Source organism: Corapipo altera, unplaced genomic scaffold, assembly GCF_003945725.1.
Source record: "Corapipo altera isolate COAL_440 unplaced genomic scaffold, ASM394572v1 61286, whole genome shotgun sequence".
NCBI classification, from domain to species: Eukaryota; Metazoa; Chordata; class Aves; order Passeriformes; family Pipridae; genus Corapipo; species Corapipo altera.
The window spans coordinates 21,401-42,821 of NW_020884907.1; the positions used below are offsets into that span (position 1 = coordinate 21,401).

The 21,421-nt window shown below is 46.0% G+C and overlaps 1 protein-coding gene across 1 annotated transcript; it reads left to right on the plus strand.

Moving 5' to 3' along the window:
- The first annotated feature begins 71 nt into the window (after window positions 1-71).
- KLF9 (Kruppel like factor 9) lies at window positions 72-18,209 on the plus strand. The gene is made up of 2 exons (XM_027652536.1): window positions 72-595; window positions 14,647-18,209. Exons 1-2 carry the CDS (start codon window positions 127-129, stop codon window positions 14,877-14,879), a joined length of 702 nt encoding a protein of 233 aa, XP_027508337.1. The 5' UTR covers window positions 72-126; the 3' UTR covers window positions 14,880-18,209.
- The last annotated feature ends 3,212 nt before the right edge of the window (window positions 18,210-21,421 follow it).

Genomic DNA, 21,421 nt, shown 5'->3' on the forward strand with positions numbered 1-21,421 from the left:
CCCCGCGCCGCAGAGACCCCGCGCCGCGGGCGGGCCATGGCCGGCGGCGGTGCGGCCGGACCGGCGGACGAGCTCTGAGGGTGCCCGGAGCCCCCTCCCGCCGTGTCGTCGGGGCGCGGCCGCACCATGTCGGCCGTCGCCTACGTGGACTTCGTGGCGGCTCAGTGTCTGGTCTCCATCTCCAACCGCTCCGCCGTGCCCGAGGCGGCGCGGCTGAAGGTGCCGGGCGAGGGGGAGGCGGCCCGGGAGCTGCGCGACCCCCGCGACGCCTGGAAGGACTACTGCGCCCTGCTGGCCATCGCCAAGAGCCTGCTGGAGCTGAACAAGTACCGGCCGCTGCCCGCCCCCTCCGTCTGCAGTGACAGCGTGGAGAGCCCCGACGAGGACGCGGGCTCTGACAGCGACGCGGCCACCGAGCAGGGCTCCAGCCCGCCCCGGAGCCCCCCGCCGGGGCCGCCCCCCCGCCTGCGCACCGCCGGGGCCGCCCCCAAGGGGAAGCTGGCGGCCGAGAAGCGGCACAAGTGCCCCTACAGCGGCTGCGGCAAGGTCTACGGCAAGTCCTCCCACCTCAAGGCGCACTACCGGGTGCACACAGGTCAGCGGCGGCGGCGGCGGGAGGGGCGCAGGAGCGAGCGCTTGTCCTCGGGTGAACCCGGCCGGCGGCGCGCCCGGCATCCCCGCGCGGCCCCGCCATCCGCCCGGGCTTCGGGGATGGTTCATCGCTCTCCTTCCCCCACGCCCCGCTTTCCCCCGCCCCGTCCCTTCGCTTCTTTTCCCGCCGCGGTGCCGGACCGGCAGGAGCGGGGCCGCTCCGGGTGGGGCTGCGGCAGCGCCTCCCGCCGCGCCCTCCCCGCCGCCCACCTGCGCCCGCCGGGAGCGGAGCCAGGGAGCGAAGTGAACTTCGCGTGTCCGGCGCGGCAGGAGGACGGCGGGGGCCGCAACCCCGCTCGGGGCATCGGCGAGGGAAACAGCCGAGCTGCGGGGTTCGGGTTTCCTGCGGCTGCAGGCGGTGAGCGCCTGCACCGGGTCAGAGTTCGGCGCGTATTCCCCAAGGCAGCCGCGGGAAGCGCAGCCTCCCGCCCGTGCCCCCCTCGCTGCTCCCGCCGTCGGGGCCCGCAGAGCTGCCGGTGAGCTCCGCTCGGCTCCAGGGGCTGCTCGCCCCAGGCCATGGCGCCGGAGCAGGAGCGGGCGAGGCCGCCGGCTCGACTCCGGAGGGGGCGGCGGAGTCTCCCTGAGCGCCGGTGAGCGGTACCTCCGGAGCTTGCGGACACACCCCGCTCCGGAAGGCTGGATGGGGGAACTCTGGAAACACACCCTCTGAAGCCGGTGTCACAGACCACTGCCGGGGTGCCGGGCCCGGCCAGGGGAATGGAGGAGCTGTTTGGGGGGATGGAGGCGCCACCGGAGGGGACCGACCCCGTTCCTCCCGGCAGCAGCGCCCCGCGCTATCGGTTATCGCGACCCGAGCTTTGGCGGGTTCCACAAAGGCTGCGTGCTCTCATCCCCGGCCCTCGTCTGGGCGCCTCAGAGGGTGTGGCAGCATGGAAACCTGGAGATTAAACACATCTGTGGCAGATGTGTCGTACCTCCCCCGACTCTGCTTGGGCGCTGAGAGGGCAGCAGCTGCAGACTTCTCTGTTCGTTTGTTGGTTTTCGTTTTGGTGGTTTTGTTTGTTTTCAGTACAAGTGACTGAATAAAAATCCTTACGTGTCTGAATTGCATTTGGGGTCACGGTGGAGTACACATGGCTTTTTTAAAAATGCTCTAAATTAGAGGGTCATGCGGAAGTACAGAAAGTGAATCAAAGGAGACAAACGCTGCCAATGCTTATTTCACATGCTTCACATCAATTCTGTCAATAATAGTCCTTTTCTTGGTTTTGTCTGTTGGTGGAGATAATTATTGGTGAAGTACAAAATGAGTTTATCATCCAGGGAGCATACTGTGAGGCATAGCTGTAGAATTTAACACAGCCTGGGTAGGGTATGACCACATCTCCAGCTAAGCTTCCGTAGCTTCAGTGCTTAGGTGTACGTGCACTGCAGAAGAAGAGACCGGGTGCTGTTGCCTGCTGGTGCCCTGCTGGCAGATCTGCTGGGTGCTTAGCTTGAGAGACTGGATGGAAGGGGGGGAGGATTACTGGTTGTGGCTCAGTGATGAGCTCTGCAGTTAGACTGTGTGAGCTGGGAAAGAAGATGGTCAGTGGTGACCCTGTACTGACCTCATGACCAACGCCAAGAACTGCTGTGTTACCAGCTCAGACTGCAGCTCTGATGCTCTTTTGGAGGCTGAATGTAACTGGTGCCTTGCAAAGTCTTGTCTCATAAGTGACAAAGAAAATGTGTTAGCATCATTTCCATTTACTACCCCATGCTCAGATATGCACCCCAATAAGGGAACCAAAAGAGATGTTGACTGAGATAGCATTCTGTGTGATGACATGTAAATTAATGTACTGTACAACCCACACAGCTTGCTGTAAGCAATACTGTTATAATAAGTACTCCTGAAGTGGCATGAGGTTTAGCATGTGCTGCTCACAAGTGGGTGGCCTTAGCTCCAAGTATAAGGTGTTTGACTCAGACATACTCATGTACCATCATGATAGTTCTGTGTGATTAAAACCACTGCAGACGTCCAGCAGTAATGAACTTTCAGAGCTTCCTAATGTGAAGTTAATTGTAGCTAACTGAAATGCTAAACGATACTGCTAATGTTAATTATTTTTATAGATGACAGAACAATTCCTTAGCAACAGTGGGATTCAATGGGACCTCTGGAGTTATTCATAACTGTATATTGCAGAACATTAATGCTCCTTCCTTAGTACTGTATTTTTATCTTCTTTGAAAATATATTCTCTTTCATTTACCTGCCATTTTTCATCAGGCCACCTACTAGGTTTCTTGCTGCTGTGTGGCCTTTAGTGGGACTAGGGTTGCAAGCACCAACGGAATCTTCCTGGTCTTAAATTTTTAATTCTTAATCCCAGTCTTTACCTTGGAAAATGGCTTCAGGATTTCTGTTCACACCCATGAGCTTGCTTGTAGCCATGGTTCTCTTTATTCTTGGATCCTAACCAAGCAAGTTGGGAAGCTCTGGATCCTGCTCTGTGCTATGTAGTGGCTGGGGATATAAAAACCCACCAGACCATCTTTGGCAAGCTATTGCAAAGCAAGAAAGGAAATACCAAATCAAGGTAGAAGACTAGAAGGCCAAAGATTTGATGCTCAGAGATTAGAGGTCTGTATTTATTAATGATTCTTTAAACTTGTTGGTTCAAAGGTTCCATATTTCAGATACTAAAAATATCTGTAATAACTGTTTCCTTGAAGTTTGGGCCTTTGCAAAAGGCCCGAATTAGCCATCCATCAGAAATTGTCTTCTGAGTTGATCTTAACAGAAAAACATCAGTGGACAGCTGCACTGCACATCCTACTTGCACAAACAGCCCCCTTGCTTGTCCCACTGAACTCAGCCTGACTTGGAAGAGCAGGATTTGTATGAGGAAGCCAAGGAAGTCTGCCCCTTCCTGGGAGAACAGTCTTTTCATCCCTCACTAGACCTCTGGTGTTTTTGCAACACAGTCAGGCACTTCTTTGTTCTGTCATGTATGTGTTCATTCATTCATGGCTAGGCTTCACAAACAAAGATTTGGGAAGGGCTCTACCCACATTTGTTACAAGCGTGCTGGTGGCTAAAGAGGCCAATGCAAGATAGACAAATCTGGTTGCAAAAGGCACAGCAGAAAGACTCCTTGGATGGTATCTACAAGGCACGATTCTTTCTGCTTTGACTTTTCTCCTCAAGAGTGATCCTGCATGCGTTCTCAAAGGCATCAGCAGCGTTATAGATGGTGTGTCTCCAGACCTCCTGATTGGAGGCCAGAGTAGACCAGTTATGTTGATCAATATGGCCAAGGCTGAGATGTTGTTTCAGGGAGTCCTTGTATCTTCTCTTCGGGGCTCCTCTCTTACAGCAGCTGGTGGCAAGTTCACCATAAAGCAAGATCTTAGGGAGGTGGTGGTCCTTCATCCTGGAGACGTGCCCTGCCCAGCACAGCTGTGTTCTCAGCAACATGGCCTCAATACTTGTGACTGCTGCTTGTTCCAGAACAGATGTATTGGTCACATAATCTGACCAGTGGATGTTTAGGATTGTACGGAGGCAGCGTTGATGGAAGCGTTCTAGGAGACGCAGGTGGTGGTGGTAAATGACCCATGATTCAGACCCATATAAGAGAGTAGACAGCACTGTGGCTCTGTAAACACTGATCTTGGTACTTTTCTTCAGGTGTTTATTTCACCAAACTGTTTTATGGAGTTTTCTGAAGGCACTGTATGCCTCTGCTAATTTGTTGTCTATCTCTCCATCAATCTTACCATCCGAGGAGATGAGGCTACCTAGGTAATTAAACTGCTGGACTGATTTGAGCTCTGATTGGCCAATGGTGATATGGGGATGATGGAAGACTTCCTGAGGTGCAGATTGATAGAAAACTTCTGTCTTCTTTGAGCTGACTTCCAGCCCAAAAAGCTCAGCAGCCTCAGCAAAGCAGGATGTTAAACGCTGCAGAGCTGCTTCTGTGTGGGCGACGAGGGTATCATCGTAAAGCAGCTCCTGGACAAGATGATTTAAGGTCTTAGTGTGGGCCTTCAGTCGCCTTAGGTTGAAAAGGCTTCCATCAGTACGGTATCGAATGTAGATACCATCCTGATCATCGAGGTCTGCTGTGGCCCTTTGGAGCATCATGCTGAAAAAGATCGTGAATAGGGTTGGTGCAAGAACACAGCCTTGTTTCACACCACTGGATATGAATGAGAAAGGGCTCAGAAAGCGCATTGCCATGTTTAACTTGGCTGTACTGATCCTCATGAAGTGAGATGATCATTTTAAGGAACTTGGGGGGACAACCTAAACATTCCAAAATCTGCCACAGACCTTTTCTGCTCACAGTATCGAAAGCCTTGGTGAGGTCAACGAAGGTTGCATAGAGACTTTTGTTCTGTTCCCTACCCTTCTCTTGCAGTTGTCTGAGAACAAATACCATGTCCGTGGTGCTCCTGTTGGCTCTGAAACCACATTGGCTTTCAGGTAGAATTCCTTCTGTTATAGTGGGTATTAGTCTGTTCAAAAGTATTCTTGCCAGGATTTTGCCAGCAATGGAGAGCAGAGTAATACCACGGTAATTTGAACAGTCTGATTTATCTCCTTTCTTCTTATACAAGGTGAAAGATGACTGCATCACGAAGGTCTGATGGTAGTTCGCCTAGTTCCCACCAGTGCACCACAAACTTGTGAAATTTAGCATGGAGTGCAAGGCCCCCATGTTTCCAGATTTCAGAAGGAATTCCATCAACCCCACTTGCCTTGCCAATTTTCACCTGCTGTATGGCCTTGAGGGTTTCTCCCATGTATGTGTACCTACATTCAAAATGTAGCAGTTTGCAAAGGCACAGTGATACAAGGACAAGCACATAATGGAAACTGAGACATTGCCTCTCCTCTCCCTTTACTACCATCCAAAAGTAACTTAGAATTTGTGAATTTAGTTCTGGTGTCTTGGGCAGGAAGAGCAGTGCAGGTAAGATTGTTCTTTGCCATGAGCTGTATCCAGCAGAATCTCTGAGGCTCACAGTGTTTGGTGTAGGAGGGAAAAGGTGATATTATGCCCAATGGCTCGCAAGCTAAAAACTATTCTTCAGGAAGGCAGGTGGAGAGATAGCTCATACAACATAACCATGCCTTAAGTTTGCCCATCCCTTAAGGAAATGTAGGACATGTAAACTCAGCTGGAGTTTGGTGGTGGCAGGAGGGATTATGAGTGGTGTGTCTGTGTAGGAGTCTTGAGCATTGAATTGTCATGATCCAGTCTTGCAAAATTGCCCTTCAGAGCACAGAAAAAGGCCCAGGTGAGCCTCGAGCCCTGGAAGCAGTACAGAGGTCAGCAAAGGGTGAAGGACTCATCTGAACCAGAAAATGACAAGCAACAGCAGATACACAGGGAGTTACCTTGAAAATGCACAGACTTCTCTAAATAGGTGGTTTTAGAGGTTTGATTATGTCAAGTGTTGTGTAGGTTTATTACTAGCCTCAAAGACAAAGGTGGAGGGAGCATCATAACAAAGAGGGAATTGCAGGCCGGAGGGTTTCCAGGGAAAAAGAAGGCATATGAGAGTAAACAAACAATCTTAGAAGTCCTGCCAGGGAGTGCAGAGTAAAGGGCAAGGAGAGAAACTGGCAGGAGAAACAAGCTCTATGGAATTTATGTTTGTTATGATGGTGTGAATGTAATCTAGCTAAAGGGCTTATGGCCACTGAGACCAGATCCTCCTGGTCCGGAAAGAGGGACAGAGAAGGTACCATAAAACTAGTTTGTGAGATGCCTCCTACTACAGGACTTGTAGGAGTTTACTTGTCTGGAGAGACTGAGGACCAATGGGAAGTTCACATATTCCTCAGGTGCCCTTAATTAAAAGCTTAGATGCACAAAACCCAAATGTGGGAAAAGTTCTGCATTATCATGTAAAGTAGATCCAAACAATGCCAATAGTTTTGCTACACCAGACAGCTGATGCACCCTTGAGTGCTCTAGGCATTTGGCTCTCACCAACACTTGGTAGCAGGGCTTAGGCAAAGATGTGGACCCATAGCTTGGTGATCTGCACAGTGAAGCTGAGGAGCAATTCCAGTAGAGAGGAAGAGCAAGTGCTGCAGCTGCTATCTAGATATCATGGTGTCAGACCAGTCCCTGTATCAGTTTACATTTTACTCTGCTGCTTTATTGTTTGTGTTCTAGATTAGCACTGGCTCAACATACTGTCCAGATGCTGGTATGCTGACAGTCCTCTGCTCACTGAGAGCTTTTTGGGGGATTTTGTTTGAGCATAATCTGAAATTTAGCATTTTAAGCCCCTCTTATCCAACTCATGCAATGTCACTTTGCCAGATCCTTTAGAATAGGACCAAAGAGCAAAAAGTGGAGCCAGCAGGACATTTTTTGCTAAATTCAGAATGCCATCAGGAACACCCATTCTCAAGGGTTAATGAAAATATGCAAATTGCTGGAGTTCTAATGGGCATATTTCCAAGTCTTGGAGAAACATGATCATTCTGACTGGAAGTTTTTCCAGCTGAGTAAGATACGCAAAAATCCTCAAGGTTAGGTTCAATGCAGCCTAATTCCCTGTTGTTTTCTTTTGTTTTCTGTTAAAAAAAGAAAAAAATAAGCAGGTCTATGTGTCGCAGTGGGAAAGCACTCCAGAAAGGTTTGTTTATCAATTGAGTCAACGTGAAGAAGTGCACGTGTAGGACATGAGCAGTGAGCAGGCATCACCCGTAAGAGCACAACTCCTGCTTCCAGATGGATGTATTGAAATTGCAGCTTTATGGAGTTCCTGCACACTGTTCTACTGAGACACTAAAGACCATGTGGTGGATGTCACTGCGTGTCTTGCAGCCCCAGCTGTCAGGATCCATGCAGGAACAATTGCCCCCCTTTGTTGACTGCTGTGTTTTTGTGCACTAGACTGCTGCTCCTGTGCTTCTGGCCTTGCACAGCTACCAGCCTGCAGCTGGAAGGGCAGGGAAGAGCCAATCTAAGATTAAACAAAGAGGATCTGAGGGAGTGAAGGCAAAGCACACTTCAAATACTGTTAACTTGTGGTAGTACAGTTCACCATCTGTTTATGATGAATGTGAATAGCCTGAGAGCACATTATAAATACCTCAAACTTGATGGAAAAGTCAGTTGAAACACTGGCTAATAAATTCAGAGTGAAATAACAAAAGTTACATTATCTTTCTGAATGCACATAGAAGTGCGTTCTTCCTTTCTCTGTCCAAGCTGTCTCCTCTTAGTGAGCATTTGATTATTCAGATAGGACAGGAGCTTAAATCCAATGTTCTTTGATCCCAGTTAAGGGCCCTAAGCACTTAGTCTCTCTCCAGTACTCAGTTAATATTTGAGTATTACTGCAAAATGGAGGAAGTTCACACACAGAGAAGTCAAGAAAGGAGAAGTACTTGTCCCATGTACCTAAAAGCACTGATGAGGGCACTGATTTCAGCTATGACAGTGTAGATTTTACTCTCTCTTATGAGGTTTGGAAAGGTCTCTCCTCTCCAAGTAGCTTCCCTGACTGATACTTATTTTTTATATATATATATACATGTATATGGAGGCCCGGTCCCCCAGAGAAAGCCTTTTGTAAGTTGGGCAAGGTGGTTCTGCTCTGACAGAGAAGTTTTAAGGCTGTCCTTTGCATCTGATGCTCTGTCACAGCAGGATAAGAGCAGTACAGAGTTTCCCTGGAATTCAGAGTCTCAGCAGCAGCAGGTTCTAGCAGGTGGTTTTGCATCTGGACTTTTGAAGGAGTTGCTGAGTGAAATTCTGATGTCAGAACATTCTAAGTACTTGCTGAAAGCAGAACTTGAATCAGCCTGTGGTGTTTATTCCTAAATACTGGCAGAATAAACCCCTTGCTGGAACCCATCCATCTGTCACCTATTCCATAGGCAGTGTCTGTCTGATCTGTTGCCGGGTTGGATGGCCACAGTTTAGGTGTTCCAGAAAGCGTTGGTTTACGCACATCGTATATAGCATCCTCATCGCTGATCTCGCTCTGCACCAGTATCTGTACCTCGTTGCCGTGTGTTTTAATGATCTGATTTTGGAATATCTCTGAAGAAGAAAAAGCCTGCTTGAAAGGTCTCCAATCTGTCTGCCCTGAAGATCCATCTTCACCAGTGTATCTTGCATGTGGGCACTCAGTCAAAGTCCAGTGTCCCACAGGAAATCGCTCGTTCAGGATGTGTGGGGCAAGCAACACACTGGGGAGAAAAATGGGAGAGACCCGAGATAGCAGGGATTCTGGGATAAGGAAGATAGCCTCATATTTTGTTTTTCCCCTCTTGCAGTGATCTGGACCATGTTCTTGACATCCACCTACAGAACCTGTCATACTTCAGTAGGCACTGAGACACACAAGAGTGGTGGCTGAGTGGGATCACAGGAAAAAAGTAAAGAATTGCTTATCAGTGACATCTTTAAGTTAAAGATTGGGGTTCTGGTTTCAGTTATTACTAGGGTACCAAGATTTCTTTGAAAATGTCAAGCACCAGCAGCCAGAGGTACAGGAGGATCTTGGAAGAAGAAAGAGGGGATTAGAGCCTGTCATTTGAACCATGCAGAGCTAATTCTGCCAGAACTATTTTGCTTTTGTTTGATGGCAAGAGACTTTGCAATTTGGGGGTTCTGTATTTGCTTGCTTTCCCTTATCCCTCTTCTCCATCAGTTGCTTCAGTTTTCTGGCAGGAGGCCAGCCTTGCTGCCATTCAGTCAGACTGGGCCTCAGGGCAGGTGCTGCAGGCAGGGTGGGCATCCCTGCAGCAGGAGGTACTGGCTGGCTGTGTCATGACAGTGGCTGAGCCAGAGCAATGAGGTCAAACTCTGAACCATTCCTCAGTTTTTTACACTTAAAACAGTGGCTGCATTACTGGGCAGCACAACCCTTCCTTGTACTCAGTGGTTTCGTTTTCAATAACACAGGCCAGTGAAGGTTTTAAATCTCTTGTAATTGGTCTAATTGGATGTCCATCCATTCATGCAGCCTTGGCTATTTGGCTTCTAATTCATGTGTGAAGCAGCATCATTAACACTACTGGATAGCAAAATGTCCTGCATTAGCTAGTGCTGGTGCCAGGCTCTAGACTCATGGCTGTGTCCAACTCCTCTTCTGTCAGCAAGGAAGACAGTTTGAGCCTACTAAAACAGTTCATATTGGCCAGACTTCTGTCCACACTAACAGCAATGTTTGAATGTCTTCCATGAAGCCAATGCTCAAGCAATTTTAGTAATTCACATAAAATTAGTATTTCATTCACTGCAGAAGTTCAGTGTGCTCTAGTCTTAGTGCATGTCCTGTTACACACCAAGAGTTGCCCAAGTGGGTGATCATAAACTGTCATTGGCTTTCTCAAGCACATCCTCCCTCCCTTCCAGAAAAAAAAAAAAGTCACTAGGGACTTCTCTGTCCCTTTTTTGACCAAACAACCCTTTTTTTGTTAAAGCCACCATGAACTGCAGCTCCTAACTTCAGTCATCCCTGCATAAAGCAGCATTTTGTGGTGAGAAGACCAATGACAGATCAGGATATCACTACCACGTGTACTTATGTTTAATGAGTCTGCTAATGCCTACTCTGTATTCTTTTTCATAAACTCTTCCTGCAAAAGACCACAGTGGGGAAAATCTGAAATTCCTGGGATAGGGCAAAAAAGCTAAATTATTTATCATCTATTCAGAATAAAATGGAAATGGAATAGAATAAAGTGGGCCTGCCCTGGGTCATGCAAAGTAGCTTGCAAGTTTAAACTTGCACAAAAAGAAGAAAGGTAGCAGATAGGGAGAAGGAAAAGGTAGAAAAGGGCAGGTGAATCAAGATGGCAAACATTGAAAGGATCTGCAATGGCCTTTATATCCATATGGTATTTAAAACAAGACAGGGTTGCAGGAGCAGGAGTTCTTCAGACTGCAGAGAAGACCTGTGAATCACCACCATTAGCTTGTGGTCACAGTAAACCATGTCTCTCGCTACATTCCTGGCAACACAGAGCACAAAGAATGGGAGTCTGCAGATGCACCTGTGAATCAGTTTCTATTTCACTTCTTACTTCTGTAAGCTGCCCTTGATATTTTTTTTAATTTTTTGGTTTTTAAAGAAAAATATTTACCTCTTGCGTCTGCTGTGTTAGGGTCCTATCACACATGGTTTTAAACTACCATGATATACCATTGGCCATTCCTTCATCTCTTCATAGAAATCCCATCTAAAGCATATCTTAAAATGTTAGTAACATACAGCCAACAAAGGAATCAGTGTATAATAGCACTCTGTTTTGATGGTTCATTCTGCTGTTTCAAGCTTTAGTATTACTACCCCCAAAACTAAAGGAGAAAAAGCGTACAGAAAAGATATTTTATGCATGAAACATGGCAAGATATCCGTATCTCCAGATGGAGGCAGCAACAGCTTGCACTGCAGCTCTGTGGGCCACTGCCTGCCCAGCAAGCATATGAACTGCAAGACCTATTTTCTCAGAGGACTCTTCTGCAAACATCTCTGCTGCTTTACAAAATAGCAAATACAGCTACTAGCATTGCTAGGTGGACAGTTATCATGTGCCTTGCATTAAAAGCCTCCTGGAGGAAAACTCCACCCCTGCTTTGCACCTATTGAGTCTGTCACTGACATCACCCTTTTGGGCTGGTGTCATCCCTTACAGCTTTGTGACTAAGGGGAGTGGTGGATCCTCTGAGTTTCGAGACAACCCCTGAGGGCCTGGAAAAGCCTCCCTCCCCCTTGTGTCTCTGCTGTGAGAAGTCTGGAGTTTAATGCATTTAGGTGCCAGGGATTATGCCTGGCCTACTTTCGTACAGGCACTTCCCAAGTGGCTGTGACAGCTTCCGTGGGTTTGTGTTGCCAGGGTGGTGAAGCCATTCTCAGCCACTGTACTTGGGAGCTCAGCAGTGGGTGGTGGGTGCCTGTGGCAGCTCTGGTGAATCGAGGGAGCACAGCTGCTCATTCCTATCCGTGATCTCTGCTGCATTCCCTGTCCTGCATCCCTACAAGGTAGCTCTCCTGTGGGTAGCAAGGCATGCCTCCACCACAGTAGTCTTCTGCAGCCTTGGTGCGCTCCCCCAGCCAAGCCCTGGTTTGGTTCCCAGGGAACTGCAGTGCCAAATATACACAAGGGATACTGAGCAAACCCTGCCTTTCCCTAAAGCTTTGTGTTGCGCTGCATAATTTTAGAGTGCTTTCCCCTATCATATGAAATGGGTGTGTGGGGTAGCCATGGTGGAGGTCATGCTGCTCCCATCGTGTTTCACAGGGAATTCCAGAAGCAGGCCTTCTTTTTCTTTTGCTGTGTGCAATTCCCAGGGAGCGTGGAGGAGGAGCTCAGTGTCTTGAGGGCTGCTTGGGGCCAGATTTTAAACACTGCTTTTAGGCACTCAGGTTGGATACCACCATGCCTAAAATGTAGGTGCTGCACCCCAAAGACTATGATGCTTGTTATCCTGCCTAGGCACCTCATCTCCCTGCTGTACAGTTGGGCACTTATGCAGAGCTGAAGAGCTGTCCTGAGGTGGGTGGAAACATGCTTTCTGGAGATGGGGTGCTACGATCCACTCCAGAAGGCAAGGGTAACCCAGGTTCTTGTTAACAGATCCCATGAGGCGGATTAGAGTGAAATGGCACTGAATGATTGGTGTTTGTTCATATATATATATTTTTAGGGTTTATTTTAGAACAATTTGGTTGCAATGGAAGACAGGTATGTAGTCATTTTAGTTTTTATTATTACTATAGTAATATCGCAATAGGAAAGCATAAAAATATCACTTAAGAAAATGTACAAGGGAAGGAAGGAAGGAAGGAAGGAAGGAAGGAAAAGAGTAGAAACATATTGCCACCTGTGGATTCCGTGACAAGAATTGATTGTTGCAATTTTGATGTCCATTGGTTGAAGTGATGGTCACAGTCTTGATCTGTCTGGTTTGGGGAAAAAGCCCACAAAACACAAAGTCCACGGGGTTAATATGTGCTTGGTGGGAACACCCGGGTACCTCCCCTGAAGGGGTTGTTTCAGTCCTCTGGTGGAAGGCCTCAGAAATGAGTCTGGGGGTGCTTTGGGGGTCTTTGATGGTGTATGACCCCTTCTAAGACATGACAGCTGCCTCTCACATCAGTGCAGTTGAGCCAGTTAATGCCCCATCAGACTTTCCCCAGGGGGAGGGAGGGGAGTTTTACAACAGTGAATTTCATGAGGGAGGACAGTTGGCATGATAAAAAGCACCATCCCACCTCCAAGGATCTGCCTCTTAACAGCCTCAAAAGTTTGTAGCCTCCAGTGGTGGGTGTTCACCCCCTCTGTCTTATGTGGATCACCACCACACACCCAAAAACTCTCCTCCTCCCCCTTGGCTGGGGGAGAAGCGTATGCAAACCCTTCCTTAGCAAATGAGACTCTGGGCTGTGGCCTCCCCTAGCACTGTGTACTTCTCCTTACACCTGAGATAACTGGACAATGGTCTCACAGTTACCTTATCTCAAGTTTCTGTCAGGTGGCTTAACTCACAGTCCCAGTTCCACTTGGGAGGCATATTCAGGGGATGGTCTTGATGGTTGAAGATGAGCAGTTGCTTTTTTGCACAGTTTGATATAGTGGGCAAAGTCCTTTGGTGATCTAAACAATGTTTGACCATTAACCCCTTCAGTCTCTTACATGGCGCTGGACACCTCAGCTGCTCCTGCTGCTCTGGGGTGTAAGTGCCTGACACACCCCAGAGCCATATACTAGGTAGCTCCACACATGCAGGATGTATAGCACTCTTCCCACACTCCTGGGGGGAGCTAGAAAGCTGTTCTGCACCTCCCACTACCACCTGCTTCCAGGAGCTGAGACAGAAACCATGAGATAGATAGCAAAAGAGCAGTACAAGTGAAACACTTGCCTCAGATGCTGAAGGCAGGTGCTGGACAAGGCGAAGCTGAGGCAGAGCAGTGTTGTGAGGCCTCTGTACAGCTCCCGGTCCTGCTGTGCTGTGTAACTGCAGTCGTGACCTTCATGCACATGTGAGCCTACATACAGTTTTAATTAATTTATTTTATACAGGCAGTGGTTGTTCAGAAAGTCTTTCAACCTTATCCAAAAGCATACAGCAGAGAGCCAAGAAATGCATGTATAACAAAAAAACCCAAAGTCCCAGCTCGGGATGGCTCGCAGCTGTGCCTCCACCAGGCTCAGGCACTCGGCTGACTTGGCTTCCTCTGCTCCATCCTTTTCCCCTGACTGAGGACTAGCATGGCCATGCGGCAAGGGAGGCAAGCTCAAGGCATGCAGCCGCTAAGCTGCTGTAACTTATGCAGTCCCACTCGTCCAGGTGCAGCTCTGCAGCACACTGGTTGGTCTGGAATGGGGCGGCCCCTGTTAGGGAGCACCAAATCATCCGGAGCCTCAATGGTGACAGCAGCTGCGGTATTAAGAGAGGCTTACTAGGGCTTTCAGGGCCTGTGGCGTAGCTATACCATGTAGGGGAGCATAGGACTTCTCTCTGCGGCTGCGGTGGTTTTGCTCTACATATTTGCAGCCCCAAGACTTCAGTGCTCTCCTTGATGCCTTCCCACTCAGTTGTCCGTGGGCTGGAATGACTTCTCATGGTGAAGGAATTTTTTTTGCTTATTTTCTAACCATTACAAATACTTTTGTTCAGTAGAATGTAAGTGTCAGAGAGCACTTCTGGCTCTTGTTTCCCAAACCACTCTAGTGAGCTCAACATGAAAAGCATACAGGAACAGGCAGTGCTCATCTGTTGCTTAGAGTCTTCAGGTCATGTAAGGTTCTGCACCAGAGTGTGATTTTCATGTGGTTGGAGGGGTTTTTGGCTTCTGCTGAAGGTGAGACTGAAACCTGATGAAGCAAGTCATCGACAAGTCCACAGACTCCACTGGCACCATAGCAGGAAACAAAAGCAGCTTTTTCCCCTCAGCAGCATGTTCTCTGGCTCCTCAGCAAAGCTGGTATGTGCCGACCTGCATTACCCCTGCCTCCTTAAATCTCTTGTCATCCTTTCCTCCCTGCAGGTGAGCGACCATTCCCCTGCACATGGCCTGACTGCCTTAAAAAGTTCTCCCGCTCCGATGAGCTCACCCGGCACTACCGAACCCACACTGGCGAGAAGCAGTTTCGATGCCCCCTCTGTGAAAAGCGGTTCATGCGCAGTGACCACCTGACCAAGCACGCCCGCCGCCACACCGAGTTCCACCCCAGCATGATCAAGCGATCCAAGAAGTCCAGCTCCAGCAGCTCCTTGTGAAGGCAGGGCTGGCCCTGGGAGGGGAGTGGGGGTGGGGATGCAGGCAGTGGTGCCAGAGCACGAGCATCCGCTATGGTGCCGGTCACCCTCACTGTCCAAAAGCACATGTAGCCGATGTTAAAAAAACAGAAGTACTCAGCAGCTCCGTCCCTGTCCTCCATCTCCCGTGCTCTGCTCTGAGAACAACAGTCTGGAGCAAGCAGACTGTAGGGTGAGAGGAGGGAAGGGACAGCCAGCAGAGGAGGCAATCACCTCCTCAAACATAAAGCATTGATACTGGTGTACATACATATGACAGGGTGGTCTGGCCTGTGCCACCATAGTAGCGTGACCCCAAAGTCTTTGTGATTGCTGTGTCATGAACATGTTTTGTTGAACAGTGTAATGCTGCTTGTATTTAGAGTTTGTTGAGTAAAAACACTTTCCGAGTCACATAAATAACTCTCAGATAAAAACTCCATAGCACATTGTAGAAGTGGGTTTACTTCTGTGTCAGAGTGATCCTGCACTTAAAGAGACTGTTAAGAGAACATTACAAATGTTACTAATAGCATCTGATTGATATACTGAGATAGGTGAATTTATACTCAAGAAGGCCCATTAAATAAATGGGTCTTTTAATTTTTCTTTGCATTAACTATACTTTTAAATATAAGCTGGACTTTTCCAGTAAAAACATGTATAATCCAAGAAGATACTTAAAGCAAAAAAAACCCCACAACAGCTCAGTCATTTTCTGATCGTATGTGTATTTAGCTCTGTTATTCACTTACCTGGAAAAATACAAGTCTGCTTAGATAATGTGGTGGGCATGTGGGAGCTGAGCATATGTCTCATGTGATCCTGTACTTTACTTGTCAATAATACAGTACTGTACTGTAGAAATGCCACTAACAGTGCTTTATTCTGCTGTGTTTTGTTTGAATGGGTGCATAATAGCAGCTACCATCCTTACAAACTGCTGCTTTTTTAAAGGCTTCTTCTCTTCCTACACTTGCCTTAAAGATTTATTCTCTTCATACCATGGCCTAACTCCCTTTGAGCCCTCCAGGAGTTGTGTATGCTTATGGAGAGAGTAGATCTTTCCTTAAGAGTACTCTGCTAATGGAAACACCTGAAACTATTGTAAAGAGCACTTCGGAAGGGCTCCTTTGTTTCTTGATTGCTAATTCTCTAGAGTACGGGGAAAACCAAGAGCTAATTTGAAATACGGAAGGTGTGTTGCAATACTCCTTACGACACAAGCTTCTCTTGGTACCTTGCTTTGTACCTGTTTCATGCATGGCACATCAAATGCTGATAAAGGCAGTATTACTTTTATTTGAAAGCTGTTTTTTGCTCTTTACAGGGAGCAAAAAGATCACTGAATGAAAACTTTCAGTCATGGTGATTAGCTGAATATTTCAATCTTTTTTTATGTTAAAAGCATGAAATTTAAGGGGTTATCAGTGATATATTTTTTCCCTCCCCAGCTGCATAAAGGCGGGAGAATTCTGTTTACACATTATTTTTTTCCAGAAACATTATTCTGTTTGGTTTTTCACCCCTACTAGAGAGACTTAGGGCCAAATTCATCTTGTGAGTAATCACACTGAAACCCAAAGTGTTTCCACTGCAGACGAATTTAGGTCATCTTGTAAAATTCTGTACATAAAAAATCTTGTTAGTACACCTGCAATTATAGTATCTTATCATTTTATCTGATAAAAAGCTTGCTTCCTAGAAAAAAAACCATAAAAAATGAACTCGGAAAGTAGAGTGTTTTCCTCTACAGTTGAATATGGCTTTCAGCATTAGAAATCAGTTTGCATACTGTGTTTTTACCTGTGTAGTTCGTGATAAATTCCGTCTATATGAAGAGAATTGCTTTTAAAGCATTGGGGATATTGAACAGTCTGTGGAATAAAAAAGGGATGTGTTTTCTTCAGTGAAGACATCAGGAAACCAAGCACACTTTCTACCTCCGTTTCACCTTTTTGAAACATTTATTTTAGAAACCAAACTTTAATTTCTTGTATTCAAAATGAGTCATAGGGATATCGGTTCTTCACAATAAAAACTGGTAGCATTGGTATTTCTATTGATCTAGAAATACAGAAAGTGTTCTGCTTACCAGTACTGTTCATGCTGCCTTGAGTGGGGTCAGAGCCACAAGTAGCCACGAGTAGCCCAGTGAAATTCAAAGGTGCATGCACGTTCATCTTCCTTCTTCTCTCTGAAGATCAAGCAAGATTTCCAGTCCATCCTGCAGTCTGGATTGTTACCATTTTGTGGGATAAATGCAGCACTTGGAAAATTAAAGCCTGATCCTGTGAAATACAAGAGAACCTCACATTCTGTCAACCATAATGGGAAGCCACTGATAAGCAGCTCCTAAATCAGCATGTAGATATTTTGGTCACTTAGCTACTGGGTTTAACCAATACATGGAAGTAAAGGGCCAGATTTATGGTTTCCACCTTGCTTTTTTGGGGTAGAATGCATATTTAAAGAAACATTGTTTTTCCTGCAAAGTCTGAAAGAGTCAACAGGAGGGAAATACTTTAGTCCATGGGACAATGGGACATGTGTCACCATTGCTGGTGAAAAGATCCTGTTGCTGAAAAAATGGTAATGTATGCTGTATTTCAGCATTAGGCAGACAGGATTAATGTGATTCATTAACCACTAACACAATATGCTGGGAATAATCAGGTTTGGGGATTTCATATTACTGTTTTGTTAATTTGGTTTTTTCTTTTTTTTTTCTTTTTGTTTTCAGTAAAAGCAAATAATGGCTTTAACACATAAAACAAACTGCAGGTTAGTTCTTCGCATCTTGAAGTTAAGTTTCGAAGAGTGTTGCAAATGTTGGAAAAGAAATAAAAAATCAGGTTCTCTAATACCGTATGTACTTGTACTATTTTGGAAGTACTTAATAGTGCTGAAGTTAGGACAGCTCTTCTCCTTGGTTAAGAAAGTCCATTAGTATAGAGAAGTCATGGCTTTAAAGGTATAGATATGTAACATTCTTCTTTTTGAACAGTTTTTCATTACCTGTATTACAGATCTGTTTTCAGCTTACAGAAGGACTTAGCCCAGACTGGACACATACTTCAAAGTGCTGTTTTACAAACTAGTGATCTGTAACACTGTAAAATACCAACTTCCAACAGTTTAATCAGTTTTATTTTTGTACAGTATTCGTATTCTTTATAAGTTATTTTGCTGTCCTGTTTTGTAAATCACATGAAATTGTAAAAAAAGGAAAAGAAAAAAAAAGTAGGCATAGATGTTTTTGTACATATGTGTATATATATTGTCCAAATAAAGAAAAAAGGAGTAAAAAAACCCAACTTTATCTTGAATGATTGGACTCAAGCAGTGGTCATTGATATGTAATCAATGATTACAAAAAAAATCCTGCTGCACATGATGAAATCCATGGTTTGAGTACTGTATGAACCAGCTTTGAAGGGTTTAGTGTTGCTAGTCATTATTTGGCTTGGGTCTTGTTTCCCAGGTATTCCTTCTGCCAGTACAACAAGGAGAGAGAGACACAACTTGTAGTGGGGGAAAAATGTCACATCACCTGCATGCTCCAGCTCCTAAGAAGTCTGTCTCCCATTGCTCCATGGTTTTTGAGCTCAGACTGGTGCTCTGCCTCACACAGCTGCTCCTTGAACTAATGATGCTTTAGGCTGTGCAGCCACACTGCTGCCTTGAGCTTTGGAGGGTTGCTGGTATATGGGATAAAAAACCATTTGCTTAGCCTCTGAAGGAGAAAAGGTCAAGGAGCCCTGTGCCAAAAAGCTCACTGACATTTACAGTCACTGACATTGCAGTTGCTAAAAGCAACTACTTAGATGAACTAACTTAACCTGGTACATGGGAACAGTGCTAGGGTACGACTGCAGGATAAGCCCTGGACCCAAGGGAACACATAACCTTCCAGCAATGCAGGCAGAGACAGTCAGGTGGAAGCATACCATCTGCACCTGGAACTAAACTTTTAAGTAGCCTCCAGATTTGACTTGATTCTGAGTTGGAGTTTCCTCTTCTTGGGTTGGATGGCCAAAGGATAGATAAAACAAACTCAGCGTGAGGTTTTCTTCTTTTAGCTTGTCATTGATTTTAGGAATAAGGGACACAGGGCTGTGGCAATGGCCTCATTCCCTTGCAAGCCCCTCATTAAAGACTTTCTACAAATTTACCATTCTTCACCTTGAACCCCTAGTATTTGTCTTTAGTGCTGTAATTGGAACAGCTACAAAAATCTTCCTAGCACAGAGAAGGCTTTAGCCTTAGGAGGATGTTTCCAACCACTGAGATCTAGTACACTCTACAGAGTAGTCTTGCCAGGAGCAGTGTAAATTTTGACTCGACTTTGTATGTCATGTGACGACTTGGGTGCACCACAGTGGTGCTGGCAGACTTCAACAGTGGTACAGGGAAGAGTGATCCTGAACACAGACCAGCTGACTCTGAGAGCATAACGTCTACAAGGTTGTGAGGGTCTCTTGTTTTTTCCTTCTTCCTCTCTGCCAAGAACAGAAGAAGGGAAATGTGCCATAAAATGTCTTAAAAGTTCGGTTCAATGCCTGCAAAGTGGTTCAGAAAGCTGCATATGAGGAAGGGTGGCTTTCTGAATCTGCCTGCTGGGTGACCTGGATGACTTCGATCTCCATAGGAGTCTAGAACAATATTGTTCAGCACTCCCTCTTCCAGGGCTAAGGAGTCAGTGAGGCTTCCTTTCTGCATCAGAGCTCTGTAACAACCACTACTTTTTCAATGGCTTTTGCTTTGGAAACAATCTGTTCCAGGTTGAGCTCCTTGCACTTCCCAACCACATCTGACAAATTTCATCAACAGTAATTTAATGTGAACTCACAATTGTCAGACAACTGTACTTACCCAGCTACTCTTTAAGGGACTGCCTTAAAGAAGGGGAAGCTTTCCCAATGGCAAGAATTTTGCAGTTACCAGGTTTCAGTGTCATGCTCTCCTCAATGAGAAACTCCCTGACCCCTAAAACACCTCCTCAAACACTTCCACAAGTATTGTGGAAATCCTCTCATTTCAAAAAGAGAAGGTCTTGACTGCTATCAGTTCTAATCCTTAACAAATGCTTCTTTCTGTATTTTTCCAACTCATGTATGGCTTTTGGGGTGAGAGAGAGAAGAATACCTATTGCTTTTGATTTGTACTTTTGAAATTGCTGCAACTGTTACTCTATTTTTACTGGCTTGTGGCCTCCAATTCAGAAGGATAAACATCCTATCGCTTTTCATATCAAAACCCATCAGTCTCTATTTCAGTGTTGTCTGTTGCCTCTTAGGCCATATAATGCCTGGGTGTCTGCACAATGAAACACAAGGTACCAAGGAAATGGAGTGTGTAAACCACAGCATAAGGAGAATCTCTGAGTAGAGAGAGGCAGCTCACCATGCCAAGATACAAGAAAACCCTACTGGAATTCAGAACACATGGAAAAAGAAACCAAAGAAGAGAGACGACATCAGAGCCCTCCGCACACTGTGCTAAAAAGGTACACAGAAAAGTTTTGAGCTTTTCCCAATGACTTTTTTCCCCCTCTTTTGGCTAATGGGCAGGGGCCAGAAAGACAACACTAGAAGTTTCAGCAGACATAGATGTAAATTGCACTAGAGCTCCCTGCAGAGACCACATATGAGTTTGGGCTCTTCTGCTGTTAATGAGTGCTTTGCTGGCCTTGAATAGTGTTTCCAAGCTGAAAAAGTCTGTCAGAAAAAACACATGGTCAGAGAAAACCACAACTGTGTTACTAGCCTGTGCAATGCTGGTGGCAAATCACTGCCTTTGCCTTTCTAAACTGCAGAAGATAATCCAGGCTAATCTAGAAACTAAGCTACATTCAGCTCTTATACCTCACAAACCACATTTCTTAGGGCTATCATTTTTAAACTGAAACATATCAAGGGGGACAGACTTACTGTAAATTTATCCAAACTGAAACAAAGGAGATTCTCCCAATATAACTTACTCCAATGATTTTTCGTGAACATACTGATTTTTTTACATACTGATGCTTAAGAAAGTACATACACACTGAAGACTGTATCACTTTAATTATACTGGCACCAAGCCAGTATATTTTATACAGCAAAGTGTATTTTAAATACTACAAAATTTCTGACCAAAAAAGTTCTTCACAGACAGTACAGTTCAGCTCAGAAGCAGACACAAAGTGGAATCAGATTCCTCAACCACCACAGCCCACAGAAAACTGTAACATCAGTGGCTTTTCACCTGAACAGACCTTTAAGCATCACTGCAGGAGCACAAAGTGAGGTTGATAATGTCAGCAGTGTCTGAGAGTGTCTTTGCACTCCTTCTGTCGATCATTTGCTTTGGATTTATGCTGTAATTCTTCAGGAAAACCAACAACAAACCCAACAAACAAAATACCTATGCAAAACAAACAAACAAACAAAACCCCCACAAACAACCAAAAAAACCCAACTAACCAAAAAAACAACCATCCCCCTCAAAAACAACCAAAAAAACCCCACAAACCAAAAATA